This window comes from Talpa europaea (assembly GCF_964194135.1).
Source record: "Talpa europaea genome assembly, chromosome: 12".
In the NCBI taxonomy this organism is placed as follows: domain Eukaryota; kingdom Metazoa; phylum Chordata; class Mammalia; order Eulipotyphla; family Talpidae; genus Talpa; species Talpa europaea.
In genome coordinates this window covers 49,421,354-49,446,858 of record NC_140079.1, presented here as the reverse complement: position 1 = coordinate 49,446,858, position 25,505 = coordinate 49,421,354, and the positions used below count along the sequence as shown (strand labels likewise).

At 47.1% G+C, this 25,505-nt stretch overlaps 1 protein-coding gene across 1 annotated transcript in view; it reads left to right on the top strand.

Moving 5' to 3' along the window:
• Window positions 1-25,505, top strand: part of NMNAT2 (nicotinamide nucleotide adenylyltransferase 2) — a gene marked incomplete at both ends in the record, with an annotated part of 161,471 nt that overhangs the window by 114,488 nt on the left and 21,478 nt on the right. Inside the window, 6 exons of the mRNA XM_084249099.1 lie at window positions 11,418-11,506; window positions 14,036-14,103; window positions 17,254-17,332; window positions 20,361-20,487; window positions 21,388-21,468; window positions 22,462-22,506. Of these exons, the coding sequence (XP_084105225.1) occupies window positions 11,418-11,506; window positions 14,036-14,103; window positions 17,254-17,332; window positions 20,361-20,487; window positions 21,388-21,468; window positions 22,462-22,506 (489 nt within the window). The remainder of the gene's footprint in view (window positions 1-11,417; window positions 11,507-14,035; window positions 14,104-17,253; window positions 17,333-20,360; window positions 20,488-21,387; window positions 21,469-22,461; window positions 22,507-25,505) is intronic.

Below are 25,505 nucleotides of genomic sequence, written 5' to 3'. Positions count from 1 at the left end.
TTGTCCCTTCCCCTTTCCTTTCTGGTCTTCATTAACTGGTCTAATAGTCTAAAAGGTTGTTTTTGTTTGGTCAGGAAGCAAAGGAAATCATTCTATATGCCCCTTGGGTTGACAAATAATCAAATAAGCATCCGATAGATTGATAAGTGAACAAGTCAAAATGAAGTTTAATAATAACATGAACACCTTCTGTATACATGGGAGAGACAAGGCAGGACTGAGTAACTCACCGTATGGCTTCAGACTCCATCTTAAATAGCTTAGCTAAACGGGGTGGTGCACGGGATTAAGATGCAACCTATGAAGCTCTCTGCAGCCACTGCAACTTAAGTTCGATCCCCGGCCAGAGAGCTACCCACATGGTGCAGCAGACCTCTCCTGACTCACCCGCTGCTCCCCTCAGCAGTGTATTTCAGTCAGTCTGCCTGTTCTGTTCCCCACTCTGTCTCTGGTGAATCCTCTCACCCTCCACACCTCTGGCCTGTACCGCAGTTCTTGTATGCATAAATAAATAAAATCTTTAAAAAAAATTAAATAGCTTAGCTAAAACCAGGGAGGTTTGGGGAGAGGAAGGGAAAGGTCAGTTAAGGAGTTTACCAAGAAAAGCATAGTAAACAATTGTATGCAGATCTACCTTCCCCACAGGAAAGAGAAAAGGAGATGAAGACTTTCCAGCACAGTGAGGGAGATGCCCTTGAAGAGAGAAACATACATGTAAATGTCTTTTACAAAAGCAACTTCTACTCAGCCTTCAGAGACCCTCCCATGAAATCCACCTTGCCAAAGATATATTTTTGGGTGGCAGAATTTGCTCCCCTGCAGTTGATTTAGTTCATTTGTTTCTTTATGTACCACACATGAGTGAAGTCACAGTGTGGGTCTTTTTCCAGCTGACTTGTAAAATGCAGGTTCTGGTATTATTTACGTGGGACAATTGCCATTGAAAAAGGAGTTGCACTCACAGATCCCAAGAGGAGGGTGCACGCCACACCAGGGGGGCCATGGGAGATGCACCAGGGTCAGTCGGGAGGCAGAGGGAGCAGGGGAATCATGGACAAGAGCCTTTATCGTGGTTTCCACAGGAAGGAATGGGCAAGACAAGTGAGCAGACGTGGGATTGGCTTGTTTAAATAATTTCAACTGGTTCCATGACTCAGGGGCTGTTGCCTACTACCTGGTCTGGGTAACTAGGGCTGGAGAATGTGGCCCTGAACATGAGAACCAGGTGGAGGTGGTTGGTTGGGGGTGTGGGCTCTGGACTGGTTAAGTTCTCATTTGAAAGCTATGCTCAGAGGGAAATGGTTTACTATGTCTAGGAATTGGCTAACACTGAGACAGGCAGCCCTTTCAGGGTCAGGGCCCAGAGCTCAAAGTACCAGAATACAGAAAATAAAAAGTTATGCGATTAATGCACTTTCTTCTTCTCTGCTGTCAGGCCTGAGCTCAAGCCTCATCTGTTCTAGGACGGCTTCCTAGGCCACCCCATTCCATTGGGATCATGTTCTCCCCTGAAGTCCTATAGTATTTAATGTCTGGGCAGTTCATTTTGGTATCAATTTTCTGAGCAGAATATGTGGTGTACCTGCCTTGAAAACCCAAGCTCCCGGGAGGAGAGGATTGTGTCTTTTACTTCTCCATGTCCCCTACAGCACCTGGTACAGAGCCTTGACCGCAATAAACACTCATTAAATCTTTGTCAGTGAATGCCCAAGATTCAGTTTGGTAGGTCACAGGATGGTTCCTTTAAAATAATTTGTTTTAACCCCTGAGGAGGAATAATGCTGCTTAGAGCAATTCACAGCCTGATTTTTCCTACATTATCCAGTGCTTGATCCTTCCACTATTTAGAGTTTTTACAGATCCAAACCCCTTTGTGAAATTAACAAAGAAGGAAATTTCAAGCAGTTCCAGTTGTGAATACAACACCAAAGGGTCATTTCTAACTGCAGCGGAAAAGGGAAAATTGAGTTAATTTCAAAGCTCTGAACACAGCATTTCCGCTCTTAACTCCCTGGAAGAGGAGAGTATGCACCTGTCAGGCCGGGTTCTCTGAGGATCTAGGAGGCAGGTGAGACATGTGTGTGTCATGAATTATCATTAATAGACAAAGTGCTCTAACTCATAGAATTCAACTACATATAGAAAATATAGTTACTTTCTATGTCTGTGTTGTGTTGCACCTGTGCTGTTGCGTCCCTGGCTGTTGGGCCCAGCACAGGCTGTCAGAAAGGGAGGTTTCTTTGGTTCCAAATGGCCCAGAATGAGTTATGAGACATCAGTGGTCTGCCTTGGGTTCTCCTCTGTGACAAGAGAGACAAAGAGGGCAGCCAAATGAAGGGTAGGTTGGACCTGACTATAAAATATGAGAGTGATTTGGATCTGTGCCTGGGAGCAGAGCTGATGGACGAAAATAGACCACACCTTGGAAGTCTGGCATGAAATTAAATTCCAGTGCTCTAACTACAGCTTTGCCAGTGGGTCACTGGCAAATATCCAGAAAAACCCTCGCCATGCAAAATGGAGGTATTAGTGGAGTGGGAGTGGGAAAAACTCTTCTTTTGTGGGTACCTTAACATTGCAGGGGTTGCCCCATCTGTCTTTTGAATAGTCCGTTCCCACTCAAAATACACTCTATAGAACAGTAACACTGGTGTCATTTGGGAGCTTTTTATAAAGGCAGGATCTCAAGGAACAGTGTAAAAACAAGGTCGCACAACCCCATTCAGGGTAAAATTTAAGAGGTTGTCCAAAAACGTAGTAATCAAGATAAATATCATTAAAGAGCCAAAATCAATGCAAAAATCCATGATGAACAAAATATCATAATTTTTAATGAAGACAGGATCTGACCCTGTACTTGAGTGATCTTGCCCCACTCAGCTCACCCAAAGCCCAGCCCTGATCTCAGGCCCCACCTAGACCTCTGGGTCAGAATTCACATTCTAGTAAGACCCCCAGGGAATTCACATGTACTTTTGAGAAGCACTGCTTTGGAAAACACCTCCTAAGTCATGACATCCTCAAATCTGGGAATCTAGACAGTTGCAGAAATGGAAAGGGATGAGCAGGGTTAAGTTCCAGAAGGACCCAGCCCCACCAGTTGGCTTGCCATTTGCTGGTTTTATGTAGACATAAGTTTTTATTTCTTTGGGATAAATTCCCAAGAGTGAAATTGCTGGTTCATTTCTGTTTAATTTTTTGGGAAACTACCAAGCTACCAAGCTTGCTATCTTATATTGCCATCTTACATCACCTCCAGCAATGTATGAGAGATCCATCTTTTCCACATCCTACCAGCATTTGTTATTGTCACTACTTTTCCTTTTAACTCTTCTATAGGTAAATAGTGATGTCACACCCTGATTGTAATTTCCATTTTTCTAATTTCACCTGCTCATTTAGCAGCCATGTGTCCTCTTTGGTGAACTATTTCATTATTATTTTTTTAAGTCATTTTCTAATTGGATTGTTATGTATTTTCCCTACTGTTGCATTTTAAAGATCTTGTCTATATTCTAGATGTGAGTTCTCTGATTTGGGATTGCAACTATTTTCTCTCATTCTGTAACATGGTTTCTCATCCTCTTAACAGGGTCTTTTACAGAGAGAAAGTATTTCATTTCACCAAAGTCCACTGTACTGGATTTTTTTTCTTTTATGCACGATGTTTTTGGTATTCTGCCTGGGAGTCTTCACCAAACCCTGAGCCCAAAGGATTTTCCGATATTTTCACCTTCGAGTTTTATAGATTTACATTCAATCTATTTCAAATTAACGTTTGTATAGGGCAGAAGATGTAGGTGGAGGTTTTGTTTTTTATTTGCCTAGGACTGCTCAGTTGTTCTAACACCATTTTATTGACTGTCCTTTCTTCCTTGAATTATTCTTGCACCTTTGTCAAAATGCAGTTGGCCATATTTGTGTGAGGCTATTTCTAGACTCTCTAGTCTGTTTCATTGATCTTTGTGTATATCTCTCTGCCAATACCTCCCAGTCTTGATTATTATAGCTATATAGTCAGTCTTAAATTTGGATAGATTGATTTTCCCACTTTATTTTCTTTTAAAAACATGTTATAACTTTTCTAATACCCTTATCTTTCCATACAAATTTTGAAATTATTTTGCCTCTATTTATTTATTTATTTTTAATAGAGGCATGTTTTATTTATTTATTTGTTTGTTTGTTTTTGTTTATACATGCACTGGGTAAAGTCAGAAGCACGGGAGGGTGAGAGAATTCACCAGAGCCAGAGCGGGGAGCAAAGCAGGCAGAAGGACCGAAGTACACTGCTGAGGGGAGCAGCGGGCGGCAGGAGAGGTCTGCGTGCCATGTGGGACCCTCCTCGGGTGGCCGGGGAGCAGCTGGGGATCGAACCGGCGCCGCAGAGGCTGCGGGCAGCTTTGCAACCCAGCGCTCAACCGCTGTGCCACCGGGGAGGCCTATTTTGTCTCTATTTAGACAAAAAAATCTTACTGGGATTTTGATAGGCAGTGCATTAAATTTATATATCAATTTGGGGAGAACTAACATCTTTACAATAATGAATCTTCTAATTCACAAACATGTATGTCTATATTTACTTAGGTCTTTGATTTCTTTTTTTAAATTTTTTTATTTTTTAACATCATTGTTCATTTTTGAACAATATTTGCTTCCTCCCACCCCCTCAGGTGTAGTCCCTATTGAGTTTCCTTCCCCAATGTACCCGTGCACCATCACCACAGTCCCCTGTGCTCCTTCCTCCCTCCCTCCCTCGGATCCCTCTCCCACCTCCTCCCCTGTAGGATGTCTCTGGTTTATGATTGTCTGTTTTTGCTTTGTTGGGTTTGTACCGTTATTATTTTTTCACAGTGATGTCTTATTTGGTTCACCCATATTCCTGCTATTAGTGAAATTATCTGATATTTTTCTTTTTCTTTCTGGCTTATTTCACTGAGCATAATTCCTTCTAGTTCCATTCATGTTGCTGCAAATGCCAATTACAATTTATCTTTTTTGATTGCTGAATAATATTCCATTGTGTATATACCACATCTTCTTGATCCAGTCATCTATTTTTGGGCATTTGGGTTGTTTCCAGGTTTTACCTATTGTAAATAGTGCTGCAATAAACATAGGGGTGCAGGGTTCTTTTGAATCAACGTGTTTGTGACCTTTGGGTAGATCCCTAGGAGTGGAATTACTGGGTCATATGGTAGCTCCATTTTTAGTAGACTGAGGAACCTCCAGACAGCTCTCCATAGTGGTTGGACCAGTTTGCACTTCCACCAGCAATGTAGGAGAGTTCCTTTTCACCACATCCTCGGCAACATTTGTTGTTGCTTGGTTTTTTGATATGTGCCATTCTTACTGGTGTGAGGTGGTATCTCAGTGTGGTTTAAATTTACATTTCCCTGATGATAAGGCATGTTGAACATTTTTTCATATGCCTGTTGGCCATTTGCATTTCCTCTTTGGAGAACTCTCTTTTAAATTCTTCCACCCATTTCCTGACTGGATTGTTTATTTTGTTTTTGTTGAGTCATGTGAGTTCTTTGTGTACCTTGTGATCAGTCCCTTATCAGTTGACTGGAGTGCAAAGATTTTTTCCCCATCAGTGGGGTGTCTCTTTATTTTGGTTAATGTCTCTTTTGCTGTGCAGAAGCTTTTCAGTTTGATGTAATCCCAGGTGTTTATCTTTTCCTTGACTTTCTTTGCTTTGTGTGATGAGTCTTTAAAGATGTTATTGTGATCTATGTCTTGTAGTGTTTTACCTATATTTTCTTCTATATATTTTATGGTTTCAGGTCTTATGTTCAGTTCTTTTATCCATATTGTCCAAGGTAAAAGGTAGTGGTCTAGTTTGTGCAAGGTAAAAGGTAGTGGTCTAGTTTCCTTTTTTTGCATGTGGTGGTAGATCTTTGATTTCTTTCCTCAGAATGTTTCAATTTTTAACATGCAAATTCTATCTATATAGATATATTTATATGCCTATAAATATATTTTATATTTATACCCATGTTTCAGTTTTTTGAGTCATCTTATGTTTTTTAATTTCAATTTTCAAAATTTTGTTGCTAGGATAGAGAAATACAGTTGATTATTTTATGTTGCACTTGTAGATTATGGCTTTGCTGAATTCACTCATTAATTCTAGGTGCTTCCTTTGAGAGTTCTTGGGATTTCTAATTAAACTCTCATGCCATATGCAAATGTATAAATAGATATTTTTACCCCTTTGATCTGTATGCCTCTTATTTCCTTATCTTGTCTTATAGATCTAGCTAGAACTTCCTGTAGTATAGTGGCTAGCAGTGGTGGAAGCAGACATTCTTGCTTTGTCCTGATCTCGGGGAGAAATCATTCAGTCTTTTACCATGAAGTGTTATATCTGCTTTAGGCGTTATTAGTTATCCTTTATCATGTTGAGATATTTCCTTTCTACTACTAGCTTTTTGAGAGCTTTTATCATGAGTATATATTGAATTTTGTCAACTGCCTTTTCTGTATCTATTGGTATAATCATATGATTTTTAAAAAAAATATGCTGGATTACATAGAATAATTGTAAGAATATTGAAGCAGACTTACATCTCTGTTGGGATACATGCAATGTGGTCATAGTGTGAATAATTTCTCTATATAGTTGGATACTATTTGCTAATACGTTGTTAATGATTTTTGCATATTTGTATTCTGCCTGGCTTTAGATCAGTATAAGACTGACTTCATAAAATGAACTGGAGGGGCCTCCCCGGTGGCGCAGTGGTTGAGTGCTGGGCTGCGAAGCTGCCCGCAGCCCCTTCAGTGCCGGTTCCATCCCCCGCAGCAGGGCGAGGGTCCCACATGGCGCGCAGACCTCTCCTGCCACCCACTGCTCCCCTCAGCAGTGTACTTCGGTCCTTCTGCCTGTTCTGCTCTCCGCTCTGGCTCTGGTGAATTCTCTCACTCTCCAGCGCTTCTGACTGTACCTTGTGCTTGTATAAATAAATAAATAAATCTTAAAATAAAGAAAGAAAGAAAGAACCACTTGGACATTATTAAAAAAAAAAAAAGAACTGGAATGATTCATTCCTTTTCTATTTTCCAGAAAAGACTCCAGAACTTTTTGTTTGTTTGTTTTAAAGATTTATTTATTTATGTATACAGGAGCTGGGGTACAGGCCAGAGGTTTAAGGAGTGAGAGGATTCACCAGAGACAGAGAAGGGAACAGAACAGGCAGACTGACTGAAATACACTGCTGAGGGGAGCAGTGGGCAAGACAGGAGAGGTCTGCTGCACCATGTGGGTAGCTCCCTGACTGGCTGGGGATCAAATTCGTGCTGCAAAGGCTACAGATTCATTCATAGTGCTGTGCTTAACCCCTTGCACCACTAGGGAGGCCTGACTCCAGAAATTTTTTAATTTTAGCTCTACTGAGATGTAATTGACATATAAAATTGTAAGAGATTTCAAATGTGCATCATGGTGATTTGCTATATGTATACATTGTGAAAGTATTCCACCCACCTAGTTAATGAACGTATCCATGACTTCACATATATACTTGTGTGCGTGGGCATTTAAGCTCAACCCTCAGCAAATTCCAATTATACAATATAGTTGCTTATCAACTGTAACCACCATACCTTACATTTATTTTGTTGTTGTTGTTTTTTTTTTTTAAGATTTATTTATTTATTTATTTATTTATACACTCACTGGGCACAGGCAGAAGTGCGGGAGGGAAAGACAATTCACCAGAGCCAGAGTGGGGAACAGAGCAGGCAGAGTGACAAAATAACTGCGAACCGGAGCTGCAGAGGCTGCTGGCAGCCTCGCAGCCCAGCGCTCAACCACTAAGCCACCAGGGGAGGCCCTTACATTTATTTTGTTAGTGCATGACCAAGGGGTACCCAGGGACCCCAAACTATTAAGGGGGTGCACACTCTAAAAGGGATTCTGTGGGCCTCCTTGTATAAATAAATAAATAAATAAATCTTTAAAAAAAATAAAATAAAAGGGATTCTGCTATCTGCATGCCCAAAGACACAGGAAGCAGACTCAGTGCAAAGGGTTTCTAGGATTATTGTGGGGGGTGGAAAGGAGAGAGAGTGAGAAAGGATTTCAAATAACAAATTCTCAATAAAACTCCAAAATTACCCCTCTTCTCATGGGCAAATGGGCAGGTAAACATGGTTAGCCTGAAGTGGGCTGCTGAGGCCTGAAAGCTTGCCACAAGTCTAAAGTAACTTCTGAAAGGGAACCACAAGAAAGGAGTCAGGAAGGTCCCAGATTGCTGGGACAGAGGTAAAGACTAGAAATTTAAAATGTACCACATAATCCAACGTGAACTCAAGATAATGTTCCTATTGTCTCTACCAAGGACCAGAAGCAGCCTCCCCACATATCTCTCACCCACATGTCTCTTCCAAGAACCACTTCCAAGTGTCTCTACATGTTTCTCCTCCATGTGTTTCCTCCAATTTTTCTTCTAAGTCCCCCTCTATTTATACATCCACCTTGTTCCTACTCAGCTACCCCCATTCAGGAAGTTCTGTTCATGGATCACTGGTACTTGTAATCCAAGGTACATGCAAGTAAGTGGAGGTGGGGGAAATGGTGCTGTTAGGGGGAAAGGATGTCCTGAGCTAATTCCATACAGGCTTTGTGGACTCCACCCCCACTTCAGACTAAAGCCATCAGGACACTGGGAAAGACAAATCCCATCACCACCAAAGGGAAGGTTGCTGGAACCTGAGGGTGGAGTTAAGCAGCCAGGTGTGGTATAAAACCAGACACGTGGGCCTTGGTGGGTCCCCTTTTGGCTCTCTGCCAGCTCGTGGCTCTCGGCCAGCCCTCTGCCAGCTTTCAGAGTGCCATTGGGTTTCCAGGTCGGCGGATCGGGTAGGACACATTTAAGATTTTATTTCCCTATTTTCTCCCTGAGTTGTACATTTCCTCATTTCCCCTTCCCTTGTAAATAAACCTTTTATTAACCTTTTCTGTGTGCATGCAGTGGAGTATTAATAAGTCCCTTTTAAGCGCGCGGGTGAGGACCCACAGCCAGGCAACCCATTGTATATCGGGGCTGCTCTGTAACAGTGCCAGTTCACTGTGCTTCACTGCTCATCCCTCCTCTGTGGAGATGAGTTCTATCTCAAAAAGACATGGAGGAGGGCCTCCCTGGTGGTGCAAGGGATTAAGCACAGCACTATGAAGCAATCCGCAGCCTCTGCAGCATGAGTTCGATCCCTGGCCAGCCAGAGAGAAACCCACATGGCACAGCAGACCTCTCCTGTCTCTCCCGCTGCTCCCCTCAGCAGTGTATTCCAGTCAGTCTGTTCCCCGCTCCGCCTGTTCTGTTCCCCGCTCTGTCTCTGGTGAATCCTCTCAATCCCTGCATCTCTGACCTGTACCCCAGCTCTTGTATGCATGAATAAATAAATTAAAAAAAAAAAAAGACATGGAAGAAACTTAATTGTGTGTTGCCATTAGAGGAAGCCAGTCTGAAGAGGCTACATGGTGTATGATTCTATATGGTAGTTGGGGGGAAATAAAGCTATAGAAACAGTAAAAAGAACAACCATCATGGAACAGATAGAAATGAGGAGGTGGAGCTCAGTGGATTTTGAGGGTGGAGAAAATATCCTCTATGAAATTGTAATGAATATATATCATTAAGCATTTGTCAAAACCTATAGAACTCTACAACACGAAGAGTGAATCTTCATGTAAACTATGTCTTGTAGTTAATAGCAGTGTGTCAGTATTTGGTTACAACAAGTATAACCAAATGTACTACACTAATGCAAGTTATTAATACTAGCAAAGCCTGGTGACCTGAGATAAGCAGCCTGGGGGCCTTTGTAATGACCTTTTGCTCAGTTCCTGGTATGCAACTTAGTTCCTGGTATGAATCTTGCTTCATGTCAGATGTTAACCATGAGGAAGTGGGGGTGGGGGAAGGGGACAGGTTCTATGACTACTGACCCTTTACTCACTCCTTGGTATGCCATACAACTCACTTCTTGGTATGTAGCCATGCCATGTCTGGCCATGTACAGCTGCCAATGCAAACCCACCCAGAACCTTGTAGAAATTAAAAGTGTATATGAGCCCCTGGGCTCAGCCTCAGGACGTGAATCTGCTGAGTCAGCACTGGTGCAATGAAACTTGCTTCTTGTTAGCCCTGGTGTCCAAGTTTCCTTTGAGCCATAAAACACTAAGGGAAATAGCGTTGGGGATGGCATAGAGAAGGAGTTGGGGACTGAGTAAATGGACCTCTGTACTCTCTGCTCAATTGTTCTATAAATCTAAACCTGTGTTTCTTAATTTTTTTTCAAGAATTGGGGTACAGGCCAGAGGTGTGTGTGTGGGGGGGGGGGTGGTGTGGTGAGAGGATTCACCAGGGACAGAATGGAGAAAACAGAACAGGAAGACTAACTGAAATACACTGCTGAGGGGAGCAGCAGGCGAGTCAGAAGAGGTCTGCTGCACCATGTGGGTAGCTCCCTGGCCAGGGATCGAACTCGTGCTGCAGTGGCTGTGGATAGCTTCATAAGTTGCATCTTAACCCCTTGTACCACCAAGGAGACCCTGCTTCTTAATTTTTAAATTAAATCTATCAATGATTTTTTAAACCCCAAGAAATTTCACATTGAAAGTAAGAATGTCAAATGTGATAAGAATTATTTTTATGTTTTAAGAGAGCAGCAGCAAGGTAACTTGGAAACTTGTTTGTAAACCGCACAGCCATCTTTGCAAACAAGCTTCCTCCCCCTTTACTCTAAATCCTTGACATAGAAGCCATGCCACTTTCCCTCAGGAATAAATGCATAGGCTCCATAGGATTTGTATAAGGAACCCCCTCGGAAGTAAGAGAAAACGCACATTTTCATTCCCTTCCTCGTTTTTCTCCGTGAAAGTGAAATTGGGCTTATCTGGCTGAAATTTTCTCAACTACCTATAATGACAGTGGCTTTCTGGTTTGATTGCTAATTCTCCCTAATCATCTAGAAGACCTTTTTAATTTGTTTTGGTGCTTTTACTCCAGTAACTATGAGGCAATCAGCACACCTTTCATATTATAAGGAAGCTTTTTAAAAAATTATCCCCCCACTTTGGAATTTCTACAAGTGATAATAGGGGCAAATTCCAATCTAAGAGCTCTAATGGCTTTAGTGAGGTGCTTATTTTAAATGCTTCTAAACAGATGGGCTTGTTCTGTAGAGGAAATTTAAAACTAGATAATTCCTCTTGAGTTCTAAATCCTTTTGCTTTGGGGCTGAAATTTGGTTCCACAACCTGTTGAGTCAGCAGTGTTTGCTTTGAAAGTTGGCACTTCTATTTAAATGGCAAAAAGATCCTTACAGAGCTGAACATATGAATTTCAGTTATCACCGTTATCCACCCCTTTCCTCTTTATAATATGCACTTTTCTTCTCTTGATTAGAAAGAGCCAGGGATTATCTGCACAAAACTGGGAGGTTTATTGTGATTGGTGGCATTGTCTCTCCTGTCCACGACTCCTATGGAAAGCAGGTGGGTCCTCCTTTGCTTCTCTCTTTCTTCACTCTGAAGTCCTCCAACAGGAAACCTCCCCCCTGCCATTTCTGCTGTTAACTGGAAATAAAGCCTCAATGACAGTCAGACAAAGAATTTATTAGATAATCAAAGTGAGGATTTGTAACAGGGTGGTCCCCAGGAAAGGGGGAGGTTCCCTGCCCCACCCAAGGGAGGGTGGAGCTGAGCAGGAAGAGGAGAAGCTGCAGAAGAGACTGAGGAGGGAAGCAGGATGGAGCCAGGCGACCTGGAGGAGGCGCATGGAGCCTAGAGACACGTGAAGAAACTGCGCTTGTCTTTTGGTCGTGGACTGGGTGACACAGATGTGGGTGAGACCCATGGGGAGGTGACAATGGCAGTTTTTATCTTAATGTTGATTTTGCTCTTTTCCTTCCGGGCTTGTCTGGTTATTTCTGACCCTTTGCTGTGGGTCCCCACTGGAAGATGCTTTAGACTTGTGGCAGGCTTTGGGGCTTTGCTCTGGGCCAATCCCATTTGGATGGAGTTTTACCCACGAGGGGATGGGTAACTTTGGGTGCTTCATTTAGAAACTAGACTCTTTGCCTTTCCTGTATTGTTTCCTAGTTTTATTAAAGTTCCTTCCCATTAAAGTCTCATATGTTTTGTGTTGATGCGGCGGATGGCAAAACCCATTTAGAATAGGCAGGTTTGCGGGGTTTGGGCTGCCCTTCTCCCTGTCCTATAACAGATTCAAACCCAGGAGACAGTTGGACAGGTTGTACTCTGGGGGAGCTGTTCCAATCAACACATTTGAATTCAGTTTACAAAGGTAAGAACAGTGAGTCATTGACATTAAGACTGTAATTATCCTTGACAGGAGAGTCTTCTAGTTCTAAGTTGTCCTGACCTGAAGATATTCTGATGCTAGAGGAAAGCAATGCAGGATTTAATCTCTTCCTCTCTAAAGAATGTACAGCAGAGATGCAAAGGCTGGGTACCCATTGTTCAATCATTTTTTTATCTGACTCCTTGGTCATCATGTTATAGGACAGGGAGAGGGGCAGCCCAAACCCCGCAAACCTGCCTATTCTAAATGGGTTCTGCCATCCGCCGCATCAACACAAAACATAGGAGACTTTAATGGGAAGGAACTTTAATACAACTAGGAAACAATACAGGTAAGGCAGAGTCTAGTTTCTAAATCAAGCACCCAAAGTTACCCATCCCCTCGTGGGTAAAAGTCCATCCATATGGGAATGGCGCAGAGCAAGGCCCCAAAGCCTGCCACAAGTCTAAAGCATCTTCCAGTGGGGACCCACAGCAAAGGGTCAGAAACAAGCAGACAAGCCCGGAAGGAAAAGAGCAAAATCAACATCAAGATAAAAGCTGCCATTGTCACCTCCCCATGGGTCTCACCCACATCTGTGTCACCCAGTCCTCGACCAAAAGGCAAGTGCAGTTTCTTCACGTGTCTCTAGGCTCCACGCGCCTCCTCCAGGTCGCCTGGCTCCATCCTGCTTCCTTCCTCAGTCTCTTCTGCAGCTTCTCCTCTTCCTGCTCAGCTCCACCCTCCCTTGGGTGGGGCAGGGAACCTGGAACCTCCCCCTTTCCTGGGGACCACCCTGTTACAATCAGTGGGTGTGAAAAGGCCTGCATGAGCGCAGGCAGCAGATTCCTGTGCAGGCTATAGGGTGGAGTCTGTTCATGCTTTACATCTATGAAGATGCTTTGCTCTGTTGCATGCTAGTTCTGGGATGGGTAGGGAGATCCCAGAAAATTTGGCAGTATGTTCACACTGCTAGGATTCCTAGGAACTCAAAATGCCCGCTAGCAGCATCCTGCATCTGGTCTCTGGCCCACATTCAGACCTGAGTGTCGATGTGAGAGCAGAAGCTGGAAGGAGCAACTGCCCACTGGGTGAGGTGAGATTGATAGTGCCAGGCCCAGTGAGAACTCATTAAAAGAGGAGAAGGCACTCCTGCTGGGGGCCAGATGTGACTCACCACAGATGCCAGCTTGGTGGCTGGCTGTGTGCTGGACAATTCTTCCCTGGGATTTTAAAAGAAAAAGGCTTTGAAAGTTACCGCTTTGATATATTATTCATATTATAAGACCACTTATAATGATTTAAAATTCATTCCTTGGCCCCTTGCTCACTGCCTCATATCCCAAAAGCTCTCCAAGTCATTCTGTTCTGCCTGCAGATAACTTGGTAGGCCCTCAGAGAAGTCACCTCACCAGCCAGATTGAGCCAATGTTTGCCAAGCTAGTCTGGTCTCTGTGCTGGGCACCCTGGGGGCTCTGTCAGTGAAGGTTCCTCTGTGGACCCTGTTGGGGTTATGTACTCCACACCTATCCTTTATTTTTTTCTTTCCACTCTGTCATTCTTTGCCTGTTTTGTGTGGCAGATGGGTAAGTAAAAGGGGTCACACACTCCTTGCCACCTTTGAAAAATGGTTGCACTCTTATAATGGGCTGGCCTGAGAGGGTGTCTTAGGGATGTGGGGAGCAGAGGGAGCCTCTGGTGATTGCTCTGTTGCTTTGCAGGGCCTTGTGTCAAGCCGGCACCGTCTCATCATGTGTCAGCTGGCCGTCCAGAATTCCGATTGGATCAGGTAGGGCCTACCTGATGATGCCAGAGGTGCCATCTCTGGGGCTCACTGAGAGTGGGTGGAGAAACAAGAGTCCAAGAATAAAATTAGAATCAATTCTCTTAACCACATAATCCATGATCTTCTGGGGAAAATGGGTCCAGGAGGGGAAGCACTGGGCAGGAGGCTTGGATATGATTCTGGAGCAATTCCCTCATTCACTGGAACCTGGGGGCAGGGCAAAGGGTTTAGATATGGGGGGAACCATGGCAGGGGACTGGAATATGGGAGGGAGATCTTAGCTCTGTGCAGGCAATAATTTCATTGACTTTCAGGACTGGCCCAACCAATCATTTTATTTTTTTAAAGACTTATTTATTTATGCATACAAGAACTGGGGTACAGGCCAGAGGTGCAGGGGGTGAGAGGACTTACCAGAGACAGAGTGGGGAACAGAGCAGGCAGACTGACTGAAACACTGCTGAGAAGAGCAGCTGGCGAGATAGGAGAGGTCTGCTGTGCCATGTGGGTAGCTCCTTGGCTGGCCAGGGATCAAACTCGTGCTGCAGAGACTGCAGACAGCTTCACAGTGCTGTGCCCCTTGCGCCACTAAGGAGGCCCCAATCATTTTATTTTTTGCCTAAGCTATGGGGCCCATGAAACAAAGGAAGAGCTTTCAGTGTTTCATTTGACACCTTCGGGAATATTCTGGGACCTTCCAAAACCGCCACTGGGTTTGGGGCATGACCAGAAAACCAGAAATCCTTCTCCATTCTCATCACCTCCCAGGACATGTTCCCTGACCTTGGCTGTCACCCCCAAGTCAGGCCCCCTAGGGCCTCACTCTGACCATAAGGTGGAGGTGCAGGTGATAAGTGCACCCTTATCTTTCCCTAATTGCAGTCCCTGCTCAGTCTCCTCTCTAAGATGGCAGACACTGTTATCTGCTGAGCCTGCAGTGTAATTAAAGCAGACTTCCACTAATTATGCTAATTATGCTCCCCAAAGTTCCTACAGCTATAATTTACATGAGAAGATGACGTTTTTTTTAAAAAATAATGGCACACCGCTTACACTGAGCCCCCTCCTCTCAAGTGTGGAAAAATAAGCAGGGGTGTCCATGGTAGGAGGGAAATGATGGGAAGCTGACCTCACAAGGAGGGATGCAGGGGCTAAGCTGAGAGAGGGGCGGGTGGAAATGAAAGCAGTGGAGAGAAGCGCAATCATAATTAAGAGTGATCCTTGCCATTTGTGTTCAGCAATTTGTGGGAGAAGCACATGCTCTTTATAGACTTTCTCATTTCCCAAGAGGGAGGTTCATTAGAGTGACAGCTGCCTTTTCTCAGGAAAGAAGCAGGCGTGGAGAAATCCAGAGGCTGGACCACATCTGTCCACACCTGTGGTCAAGTCAGGACCAGAAACCAAGTCTCTTAACCACATAATTCATGATCTCCTAGGGAAAATGGGGCCCCTGCGAAAGCACTGGGCAGAAGGCTTGGCCATGATTCTGAAACAATTCCCTCTTTTACCCAACACATCCTATGGGATATTTACTGCCTACCCCATGCTGCTCTAGGCATTTGGAAAATCAGTATTCTGAGAACTGAGATCACCAGGGAAGCCAGAGCTAGCTCCAGGCATGGGCCCTGGCCATGCCCTGCCCCTGGAGAGGCGAGAACCTGTTTAGTGAAGTCAAGTGTCTGTTCCGGATCTGGGAGGAGTTAGGTTCTGGGTGAGGTGATTCTTTGAGGGGTTTCAGTAAGTAAGAGCTCTTTTCCTGGCACCTTCAGGGGGATGGGTGGATGGGAGGGAGGCAGGGAATGTTCAATGGCTAAGAAATGTTTGAAAAGCATTCCAATTTAGCAGCTCATTAAATTGGCAATTAAGCCCAAGTGCTACATTTATCTGGGGCTGGATAGCAGCTCATTTCACATGCCTCTGTGCTGGAAGGGTGGACCTCTTTGGCCAACAGAAGATCCACCCAAACTTTGGGTCTTTCAGGCTGACTGCTGCATGCCCCTCCATGCCCACAAGACACACCGCTGCCCAGGGAGACAGAGAGGGCAGGTTCCTCAGTTCAGATAACTGTGGTTGCCACTAGATGAGGGCCTGGCTCATTTAATCCTTATCACAACCCTATAAAGTCCAGGAGAAATTCCCATTTTCCTGGTAATGTTAGGGCGAGTCCTGCAGACCTAGTGCGCTTTATGGTGACCAACGCAAGAAAAATTACTTTGGGCTGGTCAACCACGGGTGAAGCTTGGAAACCACGTTGGGAGCCAGCTGTTATAGGGCAGCCCGGATATTAAACGGGTTGTCTGGCTGTGGGTCCTCACCCGCGTGCTTAAAAGGGACTTATGAATACTCCACTACGGGCACACACAAAAGGTTAATAAAAGGTTTATTTACAAGGGAAAAGGAAATAAGGAAAAGGTACAACTCAGGAAAAAAATAGGGAAATAAAGTCTTTAATGCGTCCTACCCGATCCGACGACCTGGAAACCCAAAGGCACTCTCAGAGCTGGCCAGACACTGTGAGCTGGTGGAGAGTCAAAATGGACCCCCCCCAAAGCCCTCGTGTCTGGCTTTATACCACACCTGGATGCTTAACCCCACCCTCAGGTCCCAGCCACCTTCCCTTTGGTGGGGATGGGATTTGGAGTTCCCAGTGTCTTTGGCTTTGGCCTGGGGTGGGGGTGGAGTCCACAAAGCCTGTATGGAATCAGCTTTAGGACATCCTTTCCCCCTAACAGTAAGAGTTAGAGTAAGAGTGAAACACTGTAGTAAATCCTTTACCTATGAAACTCATTGAGTCCTTCTAATAGCTCCACAGGGGAGTTACTATTGTCCCATTTAACAGAGGGGGAAGTGAGCACGGAAAGATCCCATAAATTTCTCAAAGCCACGCAGATGAGCTTTGCTGTGCTGGGATTAAACCCGGGCAGACTAGCTCAGTATCCAGTGCATGGATCTATGTCACACTCCTCTCATTTTACAGAGGGGGAAACTGAGGCCCAGGAAGGTGTTTCTAGCCCACATTTTATCTGATGCAAGACCTAAGCATGCAATATGACCTGCTCTCCTAGGTTTCCTGAGCTGTGGTTTTTGGAAAGTACCAATAACGAAAGGTTGTGAGAATGGAAACCACGTCAAACCCCTTTCCTCTTTTGTCAGGGTGGATCCCTGGGAGTGCTACCAGGACACCTGGCAGACGACCTGCAGTGTGCTGGAACACCATCGGGACCTCATGAAGGTGAGCGGGGCCGCGACCAAGGGATGGGTGGACCGCAGAGGCCAGGCAGCCCCTAGGCAGGTGCAGCTGCTGACCACCAGGGGTCTGTCTCCCGCTCCTCCGCTGCGAGGAGATCTGCACGAAGGAGGGCAGTGAATTAGGAGCCAGGGCAGCACAGGAGGCTGCTTCCCACCTCCACCCCTTAACTTGGCCTCCCAGTTGGGGCATTGCTGCTGGACTTGAGGCAGCTGTATATTCTGACAAGTTCAAGGTGGGATTAAGGAGACCACAGGCAACAGGAAAGTGAGGAGATGAGATGGGGCAAAGAAATGCAGGAGAAGAGAGGAGCACTGGGAAGGGGTACCTGCAGCTGGGTCCTCCTGCCTGTCTGTTTTGGGACCCACCAGTCTCCTTATGCCAGCATAGGGTGCTGGGGCTGACACAGTTCATTTGCCAGCTGTCGCACCATCATTCCCTCTCACAGGAAGATGTGCTCTGAACCCTAGTCTACCAGTGGGTAGAAGGAGGCACAGAGCTCACATATCTGGGGACACACAGTGACTGCTTAGTGAACACAGATGGGTCCCTGGGGCTTGCAGCCAGGTGGCAGGAGCTGAAGTACTGGCTGCCAGGTTAGAATGGCTTCCACACCAGCCAGCTGTACTGGCCTGAGTAGGCAGAAAGCATCCATCACAGATCAATAGCAAACCATTAACAGGATTGAAAGCAGAGCCATCGATGGCAGCAAGCCTGGCCAGTCAGGACAAGATACAATCAGGCATGCTGACCTCCCTTGACCCTGGAGCAGAGCCTCCTCAGCCCCAAACAACACTCACAATGGCATCGTTCTGACCGGAAGGAGCCTCATCCCATCAGAATCTTCTTTCTGGGGAGCGGTCTGCTGCCCCTAGCCACCCCAAAAGCCACCAACAGCCCAGCTGTGTTTTCTTTTAATAGACATGGAGCTCTAGGGATGGCACTGAGAGCCAAGAACAGAGAAGTAAGAGAGGGTGGGTAGTTGCTTCATCAATTAATTCCTTCCCCTCCAGCCCCCTCTCTTCCCTATGGAATCAAAGAAACTCCATCTCACTTCCCTCCACTTTGAGAACCCTTCACACACATCCTAAGTCTTCTGAGGTCCCCTTGCAAGGACTTTGGCGAAGAGTGGCACTGACCTCTTGTCTGAACTGGCCTCCAGCAACAGCAGTAATAAAAAACACTCCATCTTATTGTATAAGTTTGCATCAGTCAGGGTGGCCTAAAATATGCTGCGGTAACAATCATCCCTGAAACCTGTGGTTTCACACAAATTTGCTTCTCACAATACATATCTGCTTGGAGTCTCCCGGGGGCCATGCACCTTCTAGTCACAGAGGATTCTTAGGCTCTATGAAGAAGAGGAGAAATCAGGGGCTCTGCAGGCACACCTGAAATCTGGTGAGAGCAGTTTGGTTATTGTTTTGCTGTCTAGATCCTGGGGCTTCCGGAACCCCTCCGTCTGTTACTCATGCCCGCAGGCATGATGGTGGACCAGCGGAGGCTCCAGCAGGAGCCTTGTCACTGTTGCAGTGACAAGCACAAGCCAGCAGAGAATGTGGGTCAGGGGCAGCCCCCGCCTCATCAGGAGCATGGAGCTACTTCCTAAGAACTCCTGGCAGGTATTGTGGGCCTAGAGAGCAGACGTGTCAGAGAGATAGACACATGGCTTGATAAGGTCACTCAGATTTTGTTTGGAAGTGCTTCTGAGGTAATGGAGGCCTGGCCAGGTAGAGGGGGTGTGCGGCCCACCCTTTCCTTCTTCTCTGACCTAAGTCAAATGGAGCTAACAAGGTATGCAGCGAGGGAAGAAACTCTTTGTCACCAGACCACTTATTAAATGAGAACATGGTGGAGAATTGTTTCTTTTCCCAGATGGGGCTGGTGCCGCTGACTTCCTCCTCCCAGGAACATCCCAGAATCCACAGGTTACCAGACAAGACCCATGCCTGTCCTTCCAGGGCTCAGAGTCTTTTTGTGCTGCTGGCTTGTCATGGGGCCTGGGGAAAAGGTGCTCTAGGAGGGACATCCCAGTCCTGGGACTCTGGGCTCCTCTGGCAGCGGGACTCAGGAATCCAGAAAATTGGTGGCCAGGGCTGGAGCTTTCAAGACAGGAACCTCGAATAAGCCAGGGCCCTTATGAATGCCTTTCTCTGTTACCCCATACGACTCTCCCTCTCACGGCAGGCAAGAGGGGTTGCTTCTGGGTCAGCTGTGAAGAAAGCTGCGTTATCAGCTCTGTTTTCGGCCACACTAGGGAGAAGCAGCAGGTCAGATAACACAGGACAATGGATCATACACACAGCATTTCCGCTTGGCTCTGGAATGTGTATTCACACTGGCAAGCAGGCACGAGTGCCCAGAGCCTGCCCCCTTCCTGCCACACAGACACATCCTGCTCTGCCTGGCACAGCTCCCTAAGAGCCTGGCGCTGTCACCGCCAGCCCCGGCATGGGGACGCGGTGGGTGATGATGGTGCCTGCTGTTTCCATGACCTTTCCTGAGCTTACATAGCTCATTTGCGGACACGACCTTATTTGAGTCCCGTGAAGTCAGCAGGGAGGGCAGGTATGCATGTAAGTAGAAGGTTACAATAACGTTGCTGCCAGCTCCCCCCACGTCCCAGGTACTCTCCTGACTCGGCATATGCTCGCTGGTGGAATTCTACCACAACCCGGAAAGGCAGCTGTGCATGTCTTGAACTGAGAAGTCAATTAACTGTCCCAGGTCACACAGCCAGGAAGGGGGGCAGAGCTAGGACTTGCATCCAGGTCTGTGCCACATGTGGGTGTGTGGGTGGGGGGTCCCTTGCTTCTCCTTTGGGTTGTCCTCCCTCTGGACCAGCTGTTGTGGCCACGTGGTACAGCCACCCCAGGGAAGCCACCTCAGGGCTCTCCCTCAGTTCAGGGGCCACACTGGGAGAGACAAGCAGATGAACATTGGGGATCACTGGAAACACTTTTCATAAGTCACTTGGCCAGGGGCACTGACTCTGCATTTCTCCCTTCCCCAGAGGGTGACTGGCTGTATCCTCTCGAATGTCAACACACCCTCCATGACGCCTGTGATCGGGCAGCCCCAGAATGAGACCCCCCAGCCCATTTACCAGAACAGCAACGTGCCTGTGAAGCCCACTGCAGGTGAGGGAACCCTGGGGTATGGCTGTAGCCCTCAAACTTCAGGATCACCTGGAGGGCTGGTCAGCACCCACATTACTGGCACCACTCAGAATCTGATACAGAAGGTCGGGGAGGGGAAGGAGAATTTGAATTTTTCAGACGATGTTGACACTGGGTTCGAGGCCATTCTCTTATCAGGCTACATACACAAAAAGAACCAGAATTTCATAGTTTGGTACAACTGCATTTAGGGGCTTAGAAACATTTTCTGGATTAGAGCCAGAGAGATAATTGAAAACCAGATCTCTCGCAGGCAAAGTACGATGTCTGATTATTCTAAAGACCATCTAATGAGAAGGAATGCCTTAGCCTGGCAGAAGTTATTCCAAGTGAGTTCCTTGGCACAGGCAAGTCTCCTTGGATTTGGGTGTTAGTGTTCAGTGACGGGAGTGCTGAGGAAATGCTCGTGAGATTGAAAAATGAAAAATCAAACAGCACCTCTGCTCTTGCAGCATAGAATATGGTTCCGTTTTTATTATGCAGGCCTGTCTGCATAATGCACATTTTTAAAATGGAAGAAAATAAATGATATACTAATAATATATTGTTGGAGGTTATTTCTAGGGGTGGGATAATGGGTGCTTTTTATTTTCCTCTTTATGTATTTTCCAGTTTTTCGATAGGGTAATAAGAGAGTCCAGTCTGTGGCTCAGCACGCTTGTGCCTTGGCCTGTGAGTGAGAAGGACTGTTTGCTGTCGAATTCTGTTCTCTCTCTCCACCCTCTTTCTGCTCCCACCGCCCAACTGTGCCCCTCCAGTGCCACCCCATTGTTTACAGCAGCCCAGATGTCTGGCTGCCAGGAGTGTAAGTTACGTGTGGTTCTCTCCCTCTGTCCCTGGCTGCCTTGCTCTCTCCTGTAGCCAAGATCCTCGGGAAGGTGGGGGAAAGCCTCAGCAGGATCTGCTGTGTCCGCCCACCTGTGGAGCGCTTCACCTTTGTGGGTAAGGGAGCACGACCTTGTTTCCTAGTCCTGTCTTCGTTCCTCCTTCCTTCCTTCATTTCCACAGGCAGCCCCTAGCTGTGCTGTGGGCTCATCACTGACAGTAATCACTGAGAGCTACGGAACAAGAATGTCAGGGGAGCCCTGATGGGCTGCCTGGGAGACCTCACGGGTCATCTCTCCCTGAGGCTGTGCTCATCCTACCCCACCCCCAAAAGGTCTACCAGCCCAAGAGTCCTTAGGTGGTCCAGAACCTTCCCTTGGGCTCCCCAGCTGTGGGAACAGTAGTTCCCCTAAGACGCTAGAACATACCTCTTCCCCAGACTGTTGCCCAAGAACTCAGCTTGGAAGAGCTTATCAGTCCCCGAGGTGCTTTCTCCTGATACCCTTAAATTCAGTGCTGCAGAAGAGCTGAAGGCTTAGACCAGCTTCCTGTTGTTCCTGTCAAGGAACTCAGAGGGGTGGTGGAGAATAAGGGAGGCAGGCGACCAAGATGGCATTGTGTGGTTTCACACACGCCGCCCCCCAATGCTGACGTTGCACACTTGCGAGCATGTCCAAAGACTCCGACTTCACACTTGCTCAGAGTAGCTTGTTCTTTGAACCAAGTCACCTGTAAGGAGAGAGGATCAGCTCCTTGTGGCCCTAAAATCTGTCTGCCTGGGTTTTGAGGCTGTGGCTGTGTGGCCGGCTCCCTACCACACAGAGAGAAACAGAAGGCGCTCAGCATGGGTGTGCGTGTGTTTGTCACTGCTCCCTGCGAGGCCGTCTGATTCCGAATGTCCCAGAAATGTGATGTCCTGCCCCTGGAGTGTGAGGATTTGCTCCTCTCCATTTTAGGCTGGAGTGCACTCGCCATTCATCCTACACAGATGCCCCTGTGCAGGGAGGCAAGCACCCCCGTACTTCCTGCTCCCCCCTCCCACCCCATCCCTTGTGTGGGGTGCTAGGAAATCAATTTCCTAATGCTCTGTACCCCTTCTCTGGTCCCCAGATGAGAATGCCAACCTGGGCACAGTGATGCGGTACGAGGAGATCGGTAAGTGGAGCTGGGAGCATGGGGACGTTTGCTGCCAGCTGCCTCCACCATGAGCAACGAGGTGGGGGGAGAGGTCTGAAAACCTTGGGCGTCATGTTTGCATCAGGGTATACTCTCAAGAGAATGAGTGTTCCTAAATGATCTTATCTTAGTTATCGCCTCTTAAACATCTGACTGAAACTGACCAGGTACCCAGGAGGCAGGACTAGATCAATTGACAATTTTGCGTTGGTGAGTCTCCTCTCCCTCATCCAAAGACATGGGAGTTGAGCCTCTGTGCTGGCCGGAGACCCTTCTTTTGCCTACAACCCTGTGCTCGAGGCAGAGAGCTTCCCTGCCTTCCTTCAGAGGATACCATGCTTGAAGGAAGAGTAAAAGGGGAGCTAAGAGCTACCTCCACACACCCTCTCTCCACCCCCAGTACAGCTTCCTGCAGAGGCTGGGGCACCTGCTCTCTGGCCCACAGGCCGGAGCAGATGGAGAAAATCACAAAAAGCTGTCAGGTAGAAGGGCTGACCCTCCAGTGGAAGTGAAAGTTCTGAGCACCAATGGGAAGCAAACAAGAAAAATGAAATCTTCCCAAGGTTCCAGAGTGGGTAAGAGACACAAGTGTGTGAAGCTGAGGAAAAAGCAGGGAAAGGCCAGACTAGACCTGGAGTCAGCACAGTTGCCAGGCACAAGGAGAGGCAGTAACAAGAGGAATGTTTGGTCACTAGAATGAGGGACAGCCTGGTGTCCAGCTGGCAGGCTCCATCTTAACTCCCAAGTGCAAAGCCATCTCTGTCCAGGCTGGAGGTCAGGCCTCCTGCTGTGATCTGGGGAGGTGCTGGCTGCATCTGAGCACCAGGTTCTTCTAAAGACCCAGCAGATGTGGTATCATTTCAAGGGGTTTCTTGGCATTTGGTCTGCACAGATCTACACCTGAACTGATTTACTAGAACCATTTGTAAAATTTTCAGGAATTTTGAAGCCCGTTGTTAAATGCAGCAACTACTAACATTTAAGTGATGCCGAGTAACGATTAAATAAATTGCATCACAAAGATCACAAGTACTCAAAACTTTGTTATAGGGCAGCCCCGATATAAAATAAAACGGGTTGCCTGGCTGTGGGTCCTCACCCGCGCGCTTAAAAGGGACTTATTAATACTCCACTACAGGCACACACAAAAGGTTAATAAAAGGTTTATTTACAAGGGAAAAGGAAATAAGGAAAATGTACAACTCAGGGAGAAAATAGGGAAATAAAGTCTTTAATGCGTCCTACCCGATCCACCAACCTGGAAACCCAAAGTCACTCTCAGAGCTGGCCGGAAGCTGCGAGCTGGTGGAGAGCCAAAATGGGGGACCCCTCCAAAGCCCACGTGTCTGCCTTTATACCAACTTGGCTGCTTAACCCCACCCTCAGGTCCCAGCCACCTTCCCTTTGGTGGTGATGGGATTTGGAGTTCCCAGTGTCTTTGGCTTTGGCCTGGGGTGGGGGTGGAGTCCACAAAGCCTGTATGGAATTAGCTTTAGGACATCCTTTTCCCCCTAACAATTCCACACTTCCTAATTAACCTACTGTATCTGAATATCCTTTATTTGCCAGCACATGACTGAGGGCCACAAGAAGGGGCACCAGGTTTTTTTGGTAGCTCCCCTGAAGGAGGCAGGAGCTTTAGGTCCAGGTTTCTCAGCACCGAACCCCCAAAGGCCAGCTTGGGGAAGGGAGTTCTGCAGACTACGCCCCTGTGCTCTGCATCAGCCAGGAGCCACCTTCCCTGGAGTTTCCTTCACCACCCAGCTCTGAGCAGACTTTGAGCTGCATTCCTATGCAGATTTCTCTCTTCCTGCTTCCAGGAAGAATTTATTGTGGCCAAGCTTCCGCTGTGCCCTTGTTTACCTCCCCAGCACTCAGAGCCAGGTATTAGGGAGATGCCCCTCCTACAGCGCATCAACCCCAAGATGAATGTTTGCACGCTGCTCATACCCAGCGTGGAATGCTGATGGCCACAGCTGGCAGGATGGCTTCCTGGTCTCGGTGGTCATCTGCTGTGGGGTGCAGGGGCGCTGAAGGGGCTCCAGGACCTGGATTCTCACAGCTGGGGTTTCCGCGAGGGGAATGTGGCTCCCTGCCGTGGCTGAAGAGGGCAGGGGTGGAGTGAATGCCCCAATCGGGCACCTCCAGTGGTGGTGGGAGGAGCTGTGTGCCGCCAGACTTCTGTGTTGTGAGGCCCCTTGGCACGCTTCAGGAGAAGGAAAACCCACCTTCTTCTACCTTAGCGTCTATGGCTCCGTTGCCACGTTCTTAACCAGCTGGCTGCTCGGCTGGGGGCCTGCTCGAGTCCAAAGGCTCGCGCGCTGCAGCGGCGCCCTCGTCTCTCCCACCACAGCGGAGAAATCACTGCTGCCCTCCAGTGGCCACGCGCGGGATCCCGCGCTCGGCCTCATCCGTGACCCCTTGTCAATGACACATACATCTGTCCTGGTTCTGCAAGAAAAGGTGGGGACCCCAATCTTCAACTTGCTTTAGCTTAATAAAATAATAATCCACATAATACTTGAGCGGGAAAGTTAGTCTTTGGCATGAGGATAGAAAAGAGATTCTTTTTCCTGGCTGTGGAACGGGCCTCTCCGGGATGGAAGAAATCTCCTTTGGGAAGGGATAATTCTGTGCCGTGGGGACTGTCCAAAGCTTTGTAGGATGCTGGGCAGCATTTTTAACCCCTAAACCCTAGATGCCAGTAGCACTCCCCGCCTTCTAGACTTGACAACCAGAAACGTCTCTGGTCAGCGCCAAAATCTGGAGACAAGGTCACCCCAATTGAGAATCAGCAATGCAGAGAAAGCTGAACCAGGGCCACCTCACTGGACTTTCAGTCAAGCAGAGTTATAGAGTCTCAGCCTTTAAACAGAGAGCTCACCTGGAACTCCGGCTCTCTTCAGCCAAGCCAAGGCTTACTGTGGAGGGAGGGAGGCACATTGCCCAGGACAGGCACTTCCCAGAGCTGGAAGAGG